Below are 22039 nucleotides of genomic sequence, written 5' to 3'. Positions count from 1 at the left end.
TAATCATAAAAAAACAACAATAAATCCAATAGCAAAGCACAAATCAGAAAACATAACGTCAAATCCAAAAACAAAAGAACAAATCAGAAAACACAACTTCAAATCAAAAACAAAATAAAAAAATCAGAAAACACAATGCCAAATCAGAAAACATAAGAACAAGTCTGAAAACACAATGGCAAGGCTGAAAACAAATGCCAAAATCTCATTGACTGATGCACTGAATAATTTGGAATGGTTTCTCACTCAGTAAAACAGAAGATATTTTAGTAGACACTCAGGGATATTTCAACACACAGAGAAAAAAAAGAGCGGCATGCGCCAATGGTGAAGAAAACTACACTAAAACGACAGTGTGTCCAGGCATTCTTTCAACTGACTTGCATGTGTCCTTACATAACAAACACTGTTAAAAAAGAAAACCTTTGTTTGTTTTGTTTGAACATGAAAGTCAATCAAATGAACACTTGGACGCCATCAACATTTGAGCACACTTTTTGGACTTTTTAGATGGTCCCTTATGCCCTTCACTGTAGGTGACCTGTAGTAGGTAAGTATTTCAGACCCAAAGCTAACTTTATCCCACTTGTTCTTTTTGCTCTCTGTGTTGTAAAGTATCCCGTTACTGTTTTACAGTGGAAAACCATTCCAAATGATTCAGTGCATCAGAGCTTTTGGCATTGTTTTGAAATAATTGCACAGGTTGACAGTGAACTAATTGTCAAATCGTCTCAGTTAAGTACATAACCTCAGTTCCCTGAGATGAAGGGAATGAGACATTGCATGTTAACGCATATATGGGGAGTTGTCCTTCCACATGACCTAGTTGATACCTCTCTACAATAATTCCAATATTCTAATATTGGCTATGGCGTTTGAGCCCCGTCCTTTAGGGAGTGCATTTCCCTAGTGCTGACCAGCACAGCGTTCAAGTCTATTGCATCTATGCACTTGTAGAAGCATAAAGGTTTGGTGAATTTATGCCACTGATACTCTGCACAACAGCATGAAATAAAACACCAATGGTCTTTGAGTTCAGGATGCCATCCAGCCAATCAAAATTGACTGGCAGGGCATTGTGTATAAGAGAGCCAATGAACACGGCTGATTAAATGATTTGGTTAACACAACATTAAAAAAAGGTGGGCACATGAGGCGAATGATGTGAATTATTAAAATTAATTACAAAAATGGTCGAGTTTAGACAAAATTTAATAACAAAAGATTCCCAGTTTTTGACAGTTCCCTTATGACTCAGTACACTTCAACACCAACTGGGCAGATCTTACCCTGCAACTCGTAAGCCAAGGCAATTGCATCAACTATCCAGTGAGAAAGTCTTTGCTTGGAGATGGACATTCCTTTCGTGCGTCCTCCGTAACACACTGTGGAGAGCGGGGCAGGTCGAGCGGTGACTACGAGGAGGAGGCAGGATCCGGACAAAGCATCAAAGTAATGTTTTAATGAGACATTAAAACATAAAGACAAAACAAATACATACAGGGCAGCTGCCTGTAGCTCTCTCTCTCTCGGACTGAACCTATCCCTCTCCTCGGCTGATTACCCCGCCCTCCTCCTTTTCACACACACAAAGAGCTGATCAGACGGGTGCGCTCAACATATGTGTGTAGCGCCCACACAGGGCATAGCAAATGCAAGGATTGTTCCTCATATGAATTAAATGGAGGAGGGAAGAAAGCTTGAATCTGAACCACATGCACTCTAAAGAGCATGGTTAGAATCTTAGGCACATAGCCTTTTCTGGGTTTGACAGTGGCTTTTGAAAGTCCGGGCCCAAACTCAAGACATGAATTTTCAATTGAGAGTTTGAATCACGTAATCATGACCCGTTTTACTCAGGCCAGAGTGATCTTAATGGAGAGCATGCTCAAATCAGTCCAAAAAGAGTCCAAAGGGGCCCTGTGAGCGCTTTTAGAACCAAAGTTAGGTCCCAAGTCAGGACTGTAGCCGCCGAGGTGAATTTAATTGTCTTGCCTGTAAAATGTTTTCCTATAGTGGTGACGGATACAGGTGCATGATATGCAGATATAGTCACTACATAAACTTTGAGCGTTGACAGAGTGAGTCCTGCGTCTAATCGCTCTTTAAGAAATATGAGAATTTCATGTATGGGGCAGTTTACTGGGTCTTTGCCATGTGAAAGACACCAATCAGTGAACACATTCCATTTTATTTCCCATGGCAAGCTCTATAACATCTCTATCATTTCTGAAAACCATGGCAGATTGGGCCATTTCAGCGCAATTAATAGAAGAATCTGATTGTGCTCAATCGTTGTAAACACCAGCTCTGATGCTTATCAGTATTTTGACAGTTTGTTATGAACTTCAGGGAAGAATTAGGCAGATCTACGAGACGCGGTCGTTTGGCAGGATCCAGACTGCAGGAATCATTCAGCAAGGTGAGATTGTGTAGGTTCCTCTGGAGGAGATCACTCGATATCAAGCTCTTGGACTGCCCTTGAAAGGACACAAAGCTTCTCCTTATCAGTGGTGTGTACACGCTCCTCGCCCAACACTGGGGGCTGGAAGCATCATCCACTGACCACTCGCCTGATGCAGCAATGGACATTACATTGTCATCATCCCCAGCATCAGAACGCCCAAATGAGACAAGGCTGAGCCCTCTTGTGGAGGGCCGGAGCTCATCACGCACATAATGTATCGGCATATGCTCGTTGCATGGAGATCGAGGGGCTCGCGGGGTGTGTGCCAGCACGAGGACTACCTCAAATTCTACCTGCTCGACCTCCCTCCCCGGTATCACAGAAGAGGCGGGTGGGAGGGCGCGGGAGGTTGAATCATCCCTCAGAACGAGGGTGATTTGCGAGCGAAGAGTCTTGAGACTCCACCCTCACAGCGAAGGCAGTCTGTCTCCATGAAAGCTGACTCTGCGTGGGTGTGGCCCAGAATCTTTAACAATATCTTTAAAAAGACGCGAACACGTAAGCAACTCTTTTAGATATAGATATATTTATATTTCACACAATTTACAATTGCTTTGTAAGGATACACAACACCTGCCAAAGCGCTGCAGAGAATCAGGATGCTGAAGCAGCCTGTTTACCAGTGAAGCGTCAAGCAGTGAGCTCGCCGGAGCACTGCAGGGGAGCGGAGAGTCTTCTCCGGTGAAGATCCCGCCTGCTGACTGACTTGTATAGTCGACCGCAAAGCAGTAGAGGGCTTCTAAACGGAAGATAAATCATTGTCTTGAAGAAAGAAAATTCTGAGGAATGCGTTTGTGCGCCTACTTTTATAGCGGACAGCTTCGCGCCTAAAAGGGCGGGACTACACCTAGCCAATACTAGAATACTGCCGTTATTTTAGAGAGGTTTCAACTTGGTGATGTGGAAGGCCAATTCCCATATGCGTTAGCACGCAATGTCAAGTGTACTGAGTCATAAGGGAACTGTCAAAAACTGGGCAGCTCTTGTTATTACATTTCGTCTAAATTTGACCGTTTTCTAATACATTTTAATAATTCACATAATGCGCCTCATGTGCCCACCTATTTTTAATGTTGTGGAAACCAAATCATTTAATCAGCCGTTTTCATTGGCTCTCTTATACACGATTTTCTGCCAGTCTATTTTGATTGGCTGGATGGCATCCTGAACTCAGACCATTGGTGTTTTATTCAATGCTGTTGCGTAAATTCACCAAACCTTTACGCTTCTACAAGTGCGTAGACGCAATAGTTTTGATCGCTGCGCTGGTCAGCACTAGGGAAATACACTCCCAGGTGAGATGTAATGCAGAGGGAAAGGGAAGCGCATTGTTGACAGGTGGACGGAATTATTTACCCGACAGCACAGAGCAGAGATGGATTTAAATAAAACGGTGCTGTGTGAGAGCCTGATTATTTGGGTAAGGTTCTGTCTTTCATATAAAGGTCACATGAGCATTTGCACCAGGTGTCGTTTATTTATGTGCGATCAGATGATAGCGTTACCTGTCGCAGGTAGTCGTTTACATCTAGCACCATGGTTAAAATAAACCCGGAAATAAGACATTTAAGTGAAGCCGTGGCTTTGCACTTGTTCAAACCAAATGGGGTTTGTAGTGCATTCATTACAACAGTAACAAATGACGCGAGACACGTCCAGCACGCGACCCTCATTTATATTCAGTGAGCATTAAAATCTGAAAGACGAGACTCGTTCGTTCTAAGTTAGAGATGTAAACAACCCAAACAGTCACAGCCAGTTCCATCCTCATCCGATTTAGGCGTCTAATCTGGTTAGCTAGGGTATTTGTGGAATGTCTCTTATTCGATCTTTTCAGAAGCTCTTATGCAATCAAATATTTCCTGGCACCGGCTTCTAATATGAGGTCGCTATGATTTTGAGCTGATGATTATGGAATGATTTTCCGGACATTATTCAAAAGGAATTGCAAATTGTATTTGCAATTGCGTTTTCAATTTGTGGACGCATAAAATGTGACATAATCCAAACGCAATTGCAAATCGCGCATTACCGTTTGTATTTTCGTTTAAGCGAACGCACAGTGACTGCCAGATTTCAAATGGAAAAGCAAAGTCCGTTTGCAACTGTGTTTCCCATATCTTACGAGTTTTGGCCCTGTCATATTTAAATGGCAATTTCAATTACCACGTCTGCTTTTTCACTTTCTCAGCGTCGCGTATGTAGCCAGCCAAAACTCAAATGGAATACTAATTCCCTTAGTATTTCCATTGATGCCTTACACTGAAACCTGTCAATCAGGGTCAAGGGTGGGATTATGCTATGGGGCCTGTTTGTCTTGGGAAGAGACGTCACTCACAGTCGACGGTCAAGATCAAATAAACCGAGAAGGTTCTGGCTGCAGCATTGTTGCCAACTTAGCGACTTTGTCGCTATTTTTAGCGACTTTTCGGACCCCTTTAGCGACATTTTTTCAAAAAAGCGACTAGCGACAAATCTAGCAACTTTCCAAATATCGGCAGTACTGCAAGCGTGAGGTCTTACTTCCCCGCTGCGTCTGCTCTGTTCAGTGAGCGGCTGAGAGGAGCAGCACATTCCGTTGACTGCACGCCAGCGGACATAGACATGAATGAGCTGCGCATGTGCACGCTGTGTTAGCAGGAACCAATCAGTGATCACATAGCAGCTGCCTTCTCCTTTGTTTTAATTCAAAACATTTAATTTGACCGTTTTTTCTTGGCATGCGCTATATTCACTACTAATCAGAGTTTTAGTTCATTCGGTTCGGTTTCTGAACTCTCCGACTTCAGATCGTATATTTACAGACTCTATACATTTTACTTATCCAAACACAACAATAAACCTTCTTCAAACTCATAAACATGTAACGTTAGCTAAGTTCCGTCGTCCGTTGTCTAACAGAAAATATGTAATTGAGAACCGTTTTACTGGACATTCGGCTATATACTTATATAAAAACAGTATGAGCACGGTTTAGGGGAGATAACCGTTATTATAAACTGAAGTAGGCTACAGTACCGACAAATTAGGCAGAATGCAAATACGACGCGATGACGTCATTAATATGCTAATGACGCATGACGTCATCTGGCGACATTTAGCTACTTTTCGAGCAGGCTTTAGCTACTTTCCATTGAAAATAGTTGGCAACACTGGGCTGCAGACTGTGGGCGATTGGAGCTCCACTCTCAAACAGGAAATACGTCACCTCCACTTCGTAAAAGTTTAGTATACTGCTTTGATATTGTGTGTGAAGATTAGGTGAGGTCACGTATATATGTGCTCGGTTAAATAAATATATATATATATATGCGCGCTTGGTCGCAGTCATAGACAGTATAAGGCCGCAGTAGAGGTGACGTATATATGCGCTCCGGCGCAGTGGAGGTGACGTATTTCCGCTTTTGAATGGAGCTCCACTCGCCCCGTAGTCTGCAGCCAGCCCCTATTGGAGAAACCGGCGTCTGTTCAGGGCATCACCTCTTTATTTATTTTGTATTTATTTTAATGTTTATTTGACAGGGACAAATGCATAGAACATTGCTTTATAAAGAATACAAAGTAGATGCCATGCATACATGTTTCTAGCCATGACTAATTTGCAACCCCTGTCCCTGGTTAGGCTTATAAATTTAAAACAAAAATTACAGAGTATTGAGTTTAAGATTTATAATTAATAAAATACATACAACAAATACATCCCATATATGAAATAAGATATGGGCTTAAGTAGATGTGGAAGTCACTATAAAACAAAGTCTAGACACATTTAACAATACAAGAACACAAAAGGGTGCATATGTCTAGTGCGTGCTCACATATGCAACATTATGTTTGTATGCATTGTGTTATGTCCTGTACAGTCAGTGTTCACAAAGTTGTTTCAGTTTCAGCCATTGCTTTAAATGTGTATTAAAAACCTTGAAGTCTGTCAATGTTTTAATTTCAGATGCATTCCACAAATGTATGCCTCTTACTGAAAATGATGTCTGACCAAATGTTGTTCTACGTTTTGCGGCTATAGTTTCCACTTATTGTGTCTCTAGTTCTTATTCCGCTTTTTTGTTTATGTACTAGTTGACAGAATATTTCTGGTGCAACGTTGTTCACACACTTAAAAATTAGTTTTAAAAAGAAAAATTTACAAAACTGTCAAAACTCAAGATATTATGCTTCCTTAGAATGATGCAGTGATGCCATCTTACAGATTTCTGGTCCATTACTTTTAATGCTTGTTTATATAATGACTCTTGACCGTCGACTGTGAGTGACGTCACTTCCCAAGACAAACACGCCCCATAGCATAATCCCACCCTTGACCCTGATTGACAGGTTTCAGTGTAAGGCATCAATGGAAATACTAAGGGAATTAGTATTCCATTTGAGTTTTGGCTGGCTACATACGCGATGCTGAGAAAGTGAAAAAGCAGACGTGGTAATTGAAATTGCTATTTAAATATGACAGGGCCAAAACTCGTAAGATATGGGAAACACAGTTGCAAACGGACTTTGCTTTTCCATTTGAAATCTGGCAGTCACTGTGCGTTCGCTTAAACGAAAATGCAAACGGTAATGCGTGATTTGCAATTGCGTTTGGATTATGTCACATTTTATGCGTCCACAAATTGAAAACGCAATTTGCAATTCCTTTTGAATAATGTCCGTAAAATCATTCCATAATTAACTACATGATGGAATGCTTTTGTTAATGTTTATGTCGCTCCTTTCCTTTTAGTGAGAGTGGTATTTGATATATCAAAGTGGTTTCACAGTTTAAGACCTTGATTTGCTCATTTGATTGGATGACTAACTTTTTAATACAAAACCTACTATAATTTACATATACATGTACCATTGCTGCATGCTATGATGATTTATTTTGCTGTCAATACTTATGATTTTCATTTATTTGTGTATGCCTCCTCAGCTGCAGACTTTTAACACCGCAGCCTCTTGTAAGACAGTGGAGGATCTGACCTCAGGGGTAGCCATGTCTCAGGCTCTGCATCAGATGTGAGTGGGTTTACATTTGCATGGCATTAAGATACTAAAAGCATTAGGCAGATTCAAGGTTTACATTTGGTCTGTATCTGTGTTTCCTTGTTATTGAATCCATGACCTTGGTGTGTTGCTAGGTCCATGCTCTTCCAGATTCCATGTTGTTGTTTGTGCTAACACCTTTTGTCAAAAATGATCAGCCCAATAAGTTTGTAAATAAATCCTTCATATTTCATGTATTATCCCAAGATATTGCATAAAATCATTTTTGGACACATTTATAATAGGGCTGCACGATTTGGGGAAAATGTCATATTGTGATTATTGAGGTTAATATTGCAATATAGTAAACAAATGGTATCATGTGTCAACTTGCTTGGTTATCAAGGAAAATGTACAAATAGATTACTGATAATGCTGAAATGTGTATTTCTCAACTCAAACATACAAACTAGCAACAACAACTATAAATGTAGTGTTTTCAAAATTAAATATTTTTGCAAAATTAAATAATATCTTTAAATTCCATCTGGATTAAATAAAGTACAGTACACAGATGAAGAAAAAAGTGAATCAGTCATTTCTTTACTGGAGCACAATATAAAGTTTAAATGAACCATGTCCTGCCAGTTGAGCTACAGTGCACTCCTATGAAGTAAAAAAAAAAGCCCCTCTCTTTGACACTTTCTGTCTTCCAGTAACTGTTTGTTACATTACGTATCATTTCACAACTATATAAAATTGTTCTTTTCCAGTCCATCTCATCTTGATAGGGTCTGAATGTTTTATGACTTGTACCAGAATGTGGGTAGTCTTCAGAGTCATGTTACCTAAGATGTATTCATTTTCTAAATTTTTGTGTTTTCCTGGATTACAATCCAGTGCAATGAAAATTAGCATGTTTTGTTTTTAGTGAGTCAGAGTAACAAGGGAAAATAAAGTAATCCTGATTACATTACATATGAATGTATGTGAGAATGTGATGAAAACAAAATATTTACTTATTACATTCTATTTTACTGATTGTACTTGTTTTAAATTGATCTGAATGAAAGAATCTGAATTAGATCAGGCTGAACTGCACTGATCACTATTTCAATTTCAGAGATCCTTCATGGTTCAGTGAGAGCTGGCTGGCACGCATTAAAGAGGATGTTGGGGATAACGTTAGACTCAAGGTAGATTTACTTTTATTTTAGGCCTCAGTGCTTAAAATAAATCTTGTTTTAAGGCATGTCAAATGCAATGTGTTAACTAAATTTTTTCTCTCCATTTGTACAGATTAACAACCTAAAAAAGATCCTTCAGATGATTGTTGATTATTATAATGAGGTAAATGACACACTAAGCTTTGGCGTATTCAAATGCTTGCATAATTTCAGTGTCAATCTTAATTCCTCTGAATTTACAACAAGAAATGTTCAATTTCTTCACCGCTAGCATCATCAAATGGAATTGAAAGAAATGTTAACATAAAAAGTACACTTTTGAACTCGCTCCCAAACCTTTTTAAGTTTGCACAAAAGACATGGATGTGTGCGATTGTTGGAAACGCTACTCACAACTCAACCTTTATCAACCCACAGTTAATTGTATTATTTTTAAGACTACAATTTATGTTTTATTTTATTAAAGACATAATGGCCGTACTTGTCTTTCCAAGTATGTGTGTTAGTCTGTGCATGTATGTGTAACGTTGTATGTGTTATGATCTCTTTGTGGTGTAGGTATTGACCCAGCAGATCTCAGAATTCCCACTGCCTGACCTGATGCGCGTTGTAGAGCACTCTGACCAAGTAGAGCTCGGGCGCCTTCTACAGCTCGTCCTGGGGTGTGCTGTCAAATGTGACAGGAAACAAGGTTCAGCTTTAAGGAAGGGTTGGGAGCTTCTTTTAGGGAAAAGAACTAAATGATAAAAAGAAGATAACACATTGGAGTTATGAAATAGAAATTATATTCTGTTATATTTTACAATAAATATGTATTTAATCACTTTTAATCCTGTGACATTTCTGTTTTTCCAGAGTATATCCAGATCATCATGACCTTAGAGGAATCTGTACAGCATGTAGTAATGACTGCCATCCAGGAGGTCAGGAGGTTCAACTCGCACATTTCATCCATTTCTTATTATTAAAATGTAGTTTTGTAAAGAAATTCATACACAGGCTCATTATATTATGTCTGCAAAACTAATTTCAAGCATTTCAGCAAGAGTCTTTAAAAAAGGGGTTTTTAAGATAATGAGAAACGTTGCAGTCAAATGTGTCTAAACTTTTGACTGCTAGTTTTGCAGGAAGAGAAAGGACATTGAAAGCTTTTAAAAATGTTGTGTTAACAGCTTATGTTCAAGGATAACGTTTCTCTGTTAGGAACAGAACCTTTAGGAGACAGTGAACAACAGGTAAGAAATAAACAGATCTTCATAAACAGTGTTTTCATTATGCCATTCAATGTTTTTGTTGTGTCAAGCTCATTGGCTATAAAGGAACAGTTCACCCAAAAATGAAAATTCTCTCATTATTCACTTACCCTGATGCCATCCCAGAAATACAAGGGTGCCAGCTCTTCGACGGTCCAAAAGTTATATTTAGGCAGCATAAAAGTAATCCATGCGACTCCAGTCGATCAATTAATGTCTTCTGAAGAGAATCGATAAGATTGTGTAAAATGTACATCAATAATTGAAACGTATTTAACTTTAAATGGCAGATTCGTACAGGGCTCTGATGCAGTTTGAAATGTCCAAACTCTAGCGTGAACTCGCCAACACGCTTACGTCACTCTATGCGTCAGCTGCTGGCAAGAAGCACTTTTAAAATGTTAATAACATTTTAATTACGATTAATTTTTTACACAAACGTATCAATTCGCTTCAGAACACATTCATTGATCGACTGGAGTCACATGGATTACTTTTATGCTGCTTAAATATGACTTTTGGACTGTCAAAAAGCTTGCACCCATGTACTTCGGTTATAAGGACCTGACAGAGCTCTAGCTTCTTCTAAAAATCTTAATTTGTGTTCTGCTGAAGAAAGACAGTCATACACATCTGGGATGGCATCAGGGTAAGTGAATATTGAGATATTTTTCATTTTTGGGTGAACTATTCCTTTAAGATCAATATGTCTCTAGTAGCATTGGTAAGTGATGCTATGTGTATCTGTCCATGTGTACATGTTTTGTTTGTAGTTAAAGAAAGCCTTAGAGGATTTAATTGAGGTGATGGCAGAGAAAGATGAGTTGGCACAACGCTGTCAGGAGCTCGACATTCAGGTGAGAGACCCGTTTCAGTTATACATACAAAGATACTATAAGATAAGACAAGAAATGTTGTGGCATAATAGAACTGTAGGTTTTCCTCTAGAAATGAATGTATACAGATGAAGAAATATCTACATGCTCTCTACATATAAAAAGAGCGAGCACCTCTTGCAGTAAAACATTGGACAGTGAATAGTTCAGAGACAGCATGTGTTTTAGTGTCTGTGTTTGCAGACTGTAAGTGTCAGTTCAGTGAACATCATTTGTGAGTCCTGCTGTTCTGTTGTTTCACCTTCATGGATGATCAGATTTTGCCTTAGGGTACAAGTATTTTTTTGTTTGTCTCTGCAGAGGCAGATATGTGTCTTTGTTTACCAGGAGGTGTAAAATTCAGGTTAGCCTGAATAACAGCGGCAGGCATCATTCAATTTCCATTGCGTAATTTTTCCATAAAATTACAGTGAATGGTGACTGAAGCTGTCATTCTACCTAACATCACCTTTTGTTTTAAATTATGACAGAGTTTTCATTTTTGGGTGAACTATTCCTTTAAAGGGAAATTCACCCAAAAGTGAAAGTTCTCCCATCATTTATTCACCCTCATATCATCCCAGATGTGTATGACTTTATTTCTTCTACGGAACACAAACTAAGATTTTTAGAAAAAATTCAGCTCTGTAGGTCTATTCAATGCAAGTGAATGGTGACCAGAACTTTGAAGGTCCACAATGCACATAAAGGCAACATAAAAGTAAGATATACAAATCCAGAAATAAAGTCCATGACTTCAGAAGTGATATGATAGGTGTGGGTGAGAAATAGATCGATATTTTAGTCCTTTTTTACTATAAATCTCTACATTCTCCTTTTTTTGCGATTCACATTCTTCTTGCATATCACCACCTACTGGGCAGGAGGAGAATTTATAGGTAAAAAACGGTCTTACATTTTTATCTGTTTCTCATTCACACTGATCATATCACTTCTGAAGACATGTATTTACCAATGGAGTCACATGGATTACTTTTATGCTGCGTTGATTTTTGGAGCTTCAAAGTTCTGGCTACCATTCACTTGCATTAAATAGACAGGCATGAGTAAATGATTAGAGCATTTTCATTCCAACTATTCCTTTAATGTTTAGGTATAAATTTCCCTTTTGAGGTTTATATAATTTACTGTATGATAAATGTATTACAGTAAAGGTTTATATTGTTGCATTAAGAAATTAAACTGCCATGTTACCTTTTTATGCCTATACATGAGTTAGAAATTCATGTGTTGCTGATTCTTGACAGATTGAGTTGTAAAAGTATCTATGGCCAGTAAGAGGTACCGGTAAGTCGAATGCATGGCAACATAGCCTAACTAAAACTGAAATCCTTTGTTGCCACTAACCAAATTAACGCTCAAACTGGGGAGCTACTGACACATTTTTAATGGGTTATGGGGAAATAATGGGTTATCAGGTTGCTGTTATTTTTATAATGGCATACTTTAAAACAAGAAGATTAAAAGCCACTGGGCAGTGGTAGAGTTCTAACATGCTTAACATTAGCATTGGATTTGTTTTATTCAAAAATAAAACCCTTCCAAGCAAAATGGGAAACTGCATTCATTTGGAGTTTATGTAACAGGGAAAGCTATGAATATGCTCTTAAAATGATCTCTAAAGCTGGAGGTTGTTCACACAGATAATTTACTGAATTGTAATTTATCAATCACTTAAAACAAGCAAAAACAATTTTGCTTGTTTTGAAGGCCTTCCTCTTTCATTGCATATGATGTTGATTATAGTTGTTTTCACTTGTTTTATTTTGTTTAACACTAAGACTTTTAACATCACCCTTACACTTTGTTATAATATACACGATTTGCAAACATACAAAAGACAAAGTTTTGTGTGTATGCCCAATATAACTCTATTTTAATGTGTGCTTCATATTTAAGCTTAATAAAACTTCTTGGTTAAGCTTTACAACTTAATTTAGGGGCATTGCAATAAAAAAAAATGCAAACATTTATTTGAACCGTTTTCCTAACTTCATGCTAAATACATTCAAATAATTTTCACACATGTCACATATGATGCCTTGGCTTACACAATAAACAGATGGGAACTGCAATGAAGTTCCCCAGAAACACTTGACATTGGACTTCCTTGCCATTTGGTCAGGTAACAATGCTGCAGGAGGAAAGGAATGGCCTACTGGCAGAAAATGACCTCTTGACCGATCGAGCCAATCAGCTTGACACATTTGATGACCCCAGTACTCCATCAGGGAGGAAGCACAGCCAGCTGCAGCTGCAATTAGAGCAGCTTCAGGAAGAAAACTTCAGGTACAGTTTTATCTGAACAGTTCTCCCACACATCGATTTGCATGCTATCAGGGGTGTTCTACCAAGCGCTCTCCGAAATAATGAAATTATTGAGTTAAAATAATGTTAGACAGGCATTGATCAAATACATAAAGGATCAACCATTAGTAGAATGTTAATTTAAAGTTTACTGTGTAAATAAAGAATGTGTGTGTAAAAACCAGACTGGAGGCAGCTAAAGATGATTATCGCATCCATTGTGAAGAGCTGGAGAAACAACTAGTGGAGCTACTGCATAGGAATGATGACCTGACCAGCCTGGCTGAGGAGTCACGATCGCTTAAAGATGAATTAGACATATTAAGGTGCATGTGTTGTCTTTGCCATAAATGTTTTTTTTTTACTGAATGTTATATAATCGTTGCCAGTTTCCTCTTTAGGTGTTTCAATGTAGTCTTACAGATTCTGTGATCAATGTGTGCGTGTGTGTGTGTTTAGGAGTTCCTCTGACCGGGCAGTAAAGCTAGAGGCTTCTGTTGAGACATACAGGAAGAAGTTAGAAGATCTGAGTGACCTCAGACGGCAGGTGAAAGTTCTGGAGGAGAAGAACATGACCTACATGCAGAATACAGTCAGTCTTGAAGAGGAGCTACGCAAGGCCAATGCTGCAAGATCTCAGTTAGAGACATACAAGAGACAGGTACGAACACAAATGAAGACATAACAGCAAGAGATAATTGTAGAGAGACACAATAAGAGAATTAACACAGTAGTACACTCCAAAATTTTAATTTTGTCAGAATTTACTCACCCTTATGTCATTCCTTGTACTTGTATGACTTTCTTTCTGCCATGGAACACAAAAAGAGACATTTTGAAGAATTCTATTATAGAATTTAAGTGTTTTATTATGCTCTTAATGGGACATTTCACACAAAAAGGAAAATTCTCTCATCATTTACTCACCCTCATGCCATCCCAGACATGTATGACTTTATTTCTTCTGCTGAACACAAATGTAAATGCAAAAATATCTCAGCTCTTTAGGTCCATACAATGCAAGTGAATGGTGACAAGAAATTTGAAGCTCCAAAAAGTACAACTCCATTTGTTCAATCTATGTCTTCAGAAGCAACGTAGGTATTAAGTAATTTTTAACTATAAATTCTCCTCTCTGCCCAGTAGGTGGCAAAAAGCACAAACAATACGAATCAACAAAAACAACCGAATAAGAATGTGAAAGTGGAGAGTTATAGTAAAATATTAAAAAAAGGACTTAAATATTTATCTGTTTCTCACCCACACATAACATATTGCTTCTGAAGTTATAGATTAACCACTGGAGTCTTATGGATTACTTTTATGTTTCCTTTATGTGCTTTTTGGACCTTAAACTTTCTGGCCACCATTCACTTGCTTTGTGTTGGCATACAGAGTTGAAATATTTTAAAAAAATCTTAATTTGTGTTCAGCAGAAGAAAGAAAGTCATACACATCTGGGATGGCATGAGGGTGAGTAAATGATGACAGAATTTTCCTTTTGGGTGAACTATCCCTTTAAGATGCATACACAGACTTTAATGTGCCCACATAACCTTGAAACTGAAACTTAAGGTGCAGGAGCTTCATGGAAAATTGTCTGAGGAGTCTCGCAGGGCTGATAACCTGGTGTTTGAGATGAAGAAGTTTCAGGAGAAGTATGACTCTGTACTGAAAGAGAAAGAGGTAGATAGACACTCGCATATAGACACTCACAAAGCAGACATTAAGACATCAGTTGACCAAATTTGCCTGTCTTGTGCTAATTGTGTGTGTGTGCGCGTGCATATGCATGCCTGTGGGTGCGTGTGTTTCCTCCAACAGAGGATCAGCACTGAGCGAGACACACTCAGAGAGATCAATGAGGAGCTGCGATGTACACAAGCTCAACAGGACCAGCTATTACAAGCTGGTATATCTGCAGATACCACATCTATGTTCTGAAGAATTGAATTAGTTGATATTTAGCATGTACCACCATGCACAGGAAAAGATTGCATTTTAATGAAGATGATTGCCACTGATGTAATTCAGTGCAGACGGGGTCTGGCCGTGTGCGATAAGACTGCTGCAATGATTTGTTTAGCATAGCCAATTAAAGTTTCAAGCAAATCTGTTGCTTCGGAGAAACAGCCATTACAATGATATTCCTACCACATAAGTGGAACGGTGAACCCAGCTATTTCAGCAATCTGTCTTGGTCACTACACAGCCCTCCCAGTACAAATTGAAAATGTAGTTTAGATTCTGGGAAGCACTTTTAAAATTTTAACTTGTGCTCATTTTATACTTGACAGGAAAATATCAAACAGAAAGTCCAACCCATGTTAACCTAGCAGCTGAGATGTTGCCCATTGAGTACAGGTATGATGTGTGAGGTACATAATATATATTTTAACAAATATAGTGTATAATAATAATACATTTAATTTGTATAGCACCTTTCATACATCAAAAGCAGCTCAAAGTGCTTCACATATTTGAAAGTAAGAAAGTGATTGCATTAATAAAACATCCTTAAAATAATGTCTTTATTATATTGAGATATGCCTTATTAGATGTTTTAAAAATATATAAATGCTTGACGTCTGTAAAATTTTAATTAGTAAAAATGTCCGGGTCTTATGAGCATAATGGCAAAAAGCAGTGTATCCCAATCCCATAACAATGACATAAAAATTTTCCAAAAATCAGCATTTCTTCTCAAGCAATGATATGGAACATATTTTGACAGAGAGAAGTGTATTAAAGGGATAGTACACCCAAAAATGAAATTCTCTCATACTTTTAGTAGAATATCTCAGCTCTGTAGGTTCATACAATGCAACTGAATGGTGACCAAACCTTTCAAACTCCAAAAATCACTGAAAGACAATAATCCATATGACTCCATTGGTTTTATATATGGTCTTCTGATGCGATGCAATCACTTTGGGTGAGAAACAGATCAATATTTAAATCCTTTGGTAATATAAATTCTCCAGTTTTAAGTGGATATTTCTAAAAATAAAAAAGGACTTAATAATTATCTGTTTTTCCACCCAAAGTGATTATCGCTTCAGAAGACCATATATTAAACCACTGGATTCATATAGATTACTTTTATGATGCCTTTTATATGATTTTTTTTTTGGAGTTTGAAATGTCTGGTCAACATTCTCTTGCATTGTATGAACCTACAGAGCTGAAATATTCTTCTGAAAACCTTTTTTGTGTTGTGCAGAAGATAGAAAGTCATACACATCTGCGATGGCATGAGGGTGAGTAAATGATGAGAGAATTTTCATTTTTGGGTGAACTATCCCTTTAAGGTGACAATCCATTCAGTGCTTTAAAAACTACTGTGATTCACACACACATTTTTGTTGCGTTTAAAATTCAAGTAACAACTGGAGTTCACTTTAATGTTTTATTTGTGAATGTATATTCATGTCTGCACCTCTAGGGAGAAGTTCATCCGTCTGCAGCATGAGAATAAAATGTTGCACCTGCTACAGGAGGAGTCAGAGAATGAGCGCATGACTGAGCTGCAGGAGCAGCTGGAGGAGGCTCGCCGTGGACGCAGTGAGCTGGACACTGAGAACAGGTAGCAGGCTAAAAGCAAACACACACACTGTCATTATGCATACAAATTGGGTATATACATTGGGGTCCAAAATGCTTCTGTTTTGCATTTTGTTAATTTAATAATTATTATAATATTTGCTTAACAATTTGAATGAAAAGTAGAATGTAAAAACCTTAAACTTGATGAACCATGTCATCCCAGCATGATTTGAGAATGCTTGAAAGAGCATCTTCTGTGCTTCAAAGGAAACAAAGAAATCTGACCTGGTCAACAAAGGAATTAATAGGGTGAATTGATTTGTTACCTAGAAGTAGTTCATGTCTTTTCATTTTGCCTCATTTCTTTCTTTGTTTTTATTTTTTATATTTACAAACCTAAAACGTTTGTTTATGTCAAGGTTAAAATGGAATTTAAATCCCATATTTCCAACGTGGTCTCAGACTTTTTGACCCTACTGTTGTTATTTAGATTACATTGTTGCATGTTCAAAATGACTCAAATTCAGTAGAATCAATAGATTTTCAACCATCATTTGGAAAGAGCCTGTTAAAGCCGTTTCAGCTTTTGTACACATAAACATTCCAATGTGAGTGAATGTGTTGTTCTGTTTTGTGTGTACTAAGGTTAAACAGAGAGAGAATCAGTGAGCTCCAGCAGCAGGTAGAGGATCTGCAAAAGACATTACAGACACAAGGAATCAAACCTGAAGATGTAAGTGTGTATTGTGCCTCTTGATGGCGCTGCTACATAATTGTGTACTCCCACAGCAATACTGCATTTCCAGAATTCATGGACCTGAACAGCTTGTTCAAAATCCTCAATTTGAATTGCTTAATTGGTTCGATCTGTTTTATATGCATCATGCTATTTACATTTCTGGTTGTAGTTTTCATAAAATGTCACATTGCTTCTTGTTTACTTTCACTACAGTCTCATTTGAAAAGAAAGCTGGATGCTCATATGTAAGTTTAATGTAATTATAAATACTTATAATTGATGTTCTGTGACAAGAAGGTCATGTAATCAGATTAGTTTCCTTTAGCTAAATTTAATCATTTTTGCATTTTCTGAAGATGTTCTGATGTTTTTCCCAGGGTGCAACTGAATGAGGCACAAGATGAAATAATGAAGAAGAAAGAGCTGTTGGCAGACCTTCAGCCAGATGCTACTCAAACCAGTCAGTCTCTAACCTTTGACCTGACCTTATATTTGACCATAATTTGCACTGCATGATCTGGGAATACCATATGTACCTTAGAGGAATAGTTCACCCAAAAAGGAATATTCTGTCATCATTTACCCTAATGTTGTTTTAATATCCCGGTCCTTCTTTTCAATACAATGTACTGGATAGTGATTCCTCTTTCAAGCTTCAAAAAGGACCCTAAAGTAGTTCATGTGACTGCTGTTTCATATTCTATATGTTTTCTGAAGGCATACGATAAAATCTTTTATATAGTGTCAGCTTTGACGTCTGTTGTGCGTTCATGGGCACTATAGAGAAGCTTGTTCACAGTGACTCGCGCTTTTACACCAGAACTTGCTGCAGTAATTCAGGATGTTTTTAAAAATTACTCCTTTTGTGTTAAGCAGAAGATAGAAAGTCATACGTGTTTGGAATGACGTAATGGTGAGTTAATAAAATAATTTTCATTTTGGGTTCAGCTATCTCTTTAAAAGACAAGACTAAATCACACTCACCCTCTTATAGGTATAGTTCACCCAAAAAGGAAAATTCTCTCTTCATTTACTCACCCTCCAGCCATCCCAGACGTGTATGAATTTCTTTCTACTGCTGAACACAAATTAAGATTTTTTTAAATGTTTCTCAGCTCTGCAGGTCCATACAATGCAAGTGAATGGTGGCCAGAACTATGAAGGAAAAAAAGCACATAAAGGCAGCATAAAATTAATACATACAACTCCAGTTGTTAAATCCATGTCTTCAGAAACAATATGATAGGTGTGGGTGAGACACAGATCAGTATTTAGTAATTTACTATTATAAATCTCTAATTTCACTTTCACATTCTTCTTTAGTTGTTGACGATTTGCATTCTTTGTGTATATCGCCACCCACTGGGCAGGGAGGAGAATTTATTGTAAAAAAGGACTTTAATATTGATCTGTTTCTCACTTACAGTACACCCATCATATTGCTTCAGATTACTTTTATGCTGCCTTTATATGCTTTTTGGACATTCAAAGTTCTGGCCACCATTCATTTGCATTGTATGGACCTACAGAGCTGAGATTTTCTTCTAAAAATCTTCATTTGTGTTCATCAGAAGAAAGTAATATACATTAGTGTGACATGAGAGTGAGTAAATGATGAGAGAATTTTCATTTTGGGTCAATTATCCCTTTAATTTATCATCTTAACCCACACACTCTAAGATCTGATACTGTGAGTTTATTATCCTCTTTGAGCTGCACATAAAATGTGTCAACATGTTTCTTTCAGGTGTGAAGCTGGATGAGCTGATGGCAGTGTTGAAGAAGAAAGATGAGGACATGAGGGGGATGGAGGATCGATACAAGATGTACCTGGAGAAAGCTCGAGATGTAGTTACCTTGACTTCAATTCTCCAATAAATGGCTTCAGTTTTCTATGTATCCACCTCTAAACATCCCAGAAGAGTTCATTTTTTTGTACATCTCCTTGATTACAAATCAGCCAGTATATACAGTACATTGTTGCCATTTTTTAAGCTCGATCACATTCCTTTGAAAAATAAAAAAGCTCTCAACAGTTACAGTACACTTTTGTTTCTGCATTTTTAAGGTTATTCGAGCTCTGGATCCCAAGCTGAACCCAGCCTCAGCTGAAATTCAGTCCCTGAAAAGTCAGCTCTCTGAGAAAGACAAGAGGATCATTGCTCTGGAGGTTAAAGATATCCATCTCTATGTTCCTCTCATGGATTGTCGTATCTGTTATTCTGTTCTAGTAAATTCAGGCAATCTCATTCTTGCTTGTTTGCTGTCTATTTCTCTCTTTTTCTTTCATTAATGGCTTCTCTCAACACCTTTTCTTTACTTAGCGGGAGTGTGATCAGGCCAAACTGAGGGAATATGAGGAGAAGTTAATTGTTACAGCTTGGTATAATAAGGTATGTTGACATGTTTCAATAGATTGTTAAAATGCAGTGTAAATTAAACATTTCATATTTTTCAATGTCATCTGAATAGTTGCTGTAAAATCAATTCTGCAGTACTTTTTCTTTATTTATCTCCTCACATCTTGAAACACATACAGAGTATGAACTTCCAGAAGATGGCAATCGAGTCACGTCTCACTGGGCGGTCCAACTCTCTAGTGCCACCTGGCCAGTCTTTTCTGGCTCAGCAACGTCAGGTGACCAACGTCCGTCACGCAATGTCCATCAATGTGCCTACCTCTTCTTCCAAGTAACATCGGCCCCAGTATATCCCAGCTTCCGGCTCTATTTCTCCTTTTCCTCACGAGCACACTCAAGTGACCTTAAGTAAACTTAAAACACAACAACACTTACACAAGGGGACAAGCATGCCATTATGTGAACATTAGCTTGTCCCCATTTGCTCACTAGCTACAGTTACACTCCATCAACAACACACACATGTATAATAATGTAGCCTACTGTACATACTAAGTATTTCAAGGGATAGTTCACCCAACAATTACAGTTTTGTCATTATTTACTCACCATCATGTTGTTCCAAATTTGTAGGACTTTCTTCTCTAGAACACAAAAGGACATGATAGCTTCAGTCACCATTCACTTTCATTGTATGAGAGAGAGAAAAAAAATGCTTTGAAAGTGAATGGTGACTGAGGTTATCAGTCCCTAACATTCTGCCTAACATCTCCTTTTGTGTTCTACTGAAGAAATAAAGACATATGGGTTTGGAACGACATGGGGTTGAGTAAATGATGACTGAATTTTCATTTGTCAGTGAACTTTCTCTTTAAATTTACTCAAGCACTCAATCAGCTCACATTATGATGTGCAATCTTCATTTTCAATGATAAACAAGCGACAATAACACACTGACCTGAAACAATTTGCAGCAAGGTCACTTTTGAACCAGCTTTGATAATAAATCTGTCTGAATTGAAGGGCTTCAATGTGACAGGTCAGACTTTTTTCTCAGACTATTCTCCGTGTCTCTGTGTGATGACAGAAATTCATAAAGTCTGAATCAGCAGGCCCTGCAACAGTAGCATGGATGCTTTTGTTCGAACTGGCTTCCAACGATACACTATGCAGTCATGGAATATTTTTGTAATTCCCTGTGTACATATAATGCAGTGTAGGTATGTACAAACTACACATTCTGACTAAAAACATGAGGTCGTCTGTCCTAATTAATCAAAATCCAGCCAAGCATGTTAATCCGCCACATGAAAGCTTTATGTAAGCAGCTATGTTTTTTTTTTATTTGATCAAAAACTGATTGATTAATCTAAATCCAGGTGCTTGATCTTTACTCTGTTAAAATGTTTTGTATTCATTTGACTGTGATAGGACTCTTGCATACTCTTTTAACAAGCAGAAGAGCCTTTTTTAGCTACTTAATATTTCTTGTCTGTGTGAAGATATCAGGGTTTAAACACCAGCGCATAATCATAGTAGGCCAGCCAAGCTGTCTCTGTTAAAGCTAAATGCTATGCCAGCTTTGAATGTCTTGTATGCATTAGCCTGTTTTGGCTTCACTCTTTAGGAATACATGTATTACTTGTGAAACATAGCTGCATTGTACATCTAAAATGGCTTTGCTGTATTTTGTAAAAAATAACTGCACCTGATTAGGTTGATCTGACTGAACTATTTGCCAATACTCACTATTCCGAAAAAAAAAAGACAGTTCTGTTTGTGTTGGAATTTATTAAATATTCTCTGTTTATTTAATGTTTTAAGTGGGAAGGTTTATCTTTACAGTTCTGATTTGTCTTTTTTCATGTTTTTCTTGCCTGTTTTGGGTTCAAATTAGTTTTTTTTAAATATGATGTGTTTAAAAGAAAGAACTCCTTCATTCGTGTACTCAATTTTATGAGCACTATTATTTGTGAGAGGTTATGATTAATAAGAATGGATTCATAAGGAATTACAATAATTTAGAGATTTAAAGAGCAATGGGAGCCTTAATTGTCATGTGATGAATAAACAGTCTGAAATTTGTTTTGCAGTATTGCTGCCTTGTGTTTTAATTCTCAAGCTGAAATTGTGAAGCTTTTACTTACCACTGGATGGCTACTACTACCTCCTGGCTGCATCAAAAATTCAGAAATATTGTGATGTTATGGAGTTCTTCTGTATTTTTTTGAAGAATATCTCAGCTCTTCAGATCCATACAATGCAAGTTAATGGTGACCAAAATCTTGAATCTTCAAAAACCAC

General features: G+C 37.7%; 1 protein-coding gene across 1 annotated transcript; it reads left to right on the top strand.

Moving 5' to 3' along the window:
• Nucleotides 1-3719: 3719 nt before the first annotated feature.
• Nucleotides 3720-21820, top strand: hook1 (hook microtubule-tethering protein 1). Its single transcript, XM_052095853.1, has 22 exons — nucleotides 3720-3887; nucleotides 7395-7480; nucleotides 8571-8643; nucleotides 8747-8797; nucleotides 9193-9325; nucleotides 9490-9557; nucleotides 9807-9869; nucleotides 10661-10744; nucleotides 12909-13072; nucleotides 13276-13416; nucleotides 13550-13751; nucleotides 14666-14776; nucleotides 14915-15002; nucleotides 15388-15454; nucleotides 16536-16676; nucleotides 17282-17369; nucleotides 17589-17620; nucleotides 17753-17835; nucleotides 19123-19223; nucleotides 19444-19545; nucleotides 19700-19768; nucleotides 19915-21820. Exons 1-22 carry the CDS (start codon nucleotides 3843-3845, stop codon nucleotides 20068-20070), a joined length of 2148 nt encoding a protein of 715 aa, XP_051951813.1. The 5' UTR covers nucleotides 3720-3842; the 3' UTR covers nucleotides 20071-21820.
• The last annotated feature ends 219 nt before the right edge of the window (nucleotides 21821-22039 follow it).

This window comes from Xyrauchen texanus, chromosome 28, assembly GCF_025860055.1.
Source record: "Xyrauchen texanus isolate HMW12.3.18 chromosome 28, RBS_HiC_50CHRs, whole genome shotgun sequence".
Classification (NCBI taxonomy): domain Eukaryota; kingdom Metazoa; phylum Chordata; class Actinopteri; order Cypriniformes; family Catostomidae; genus Xyrauchen; species Xyrauchen texanus.
This window is presented reverse-complemented; position numbering and strand designations above follow the sequence as displayed.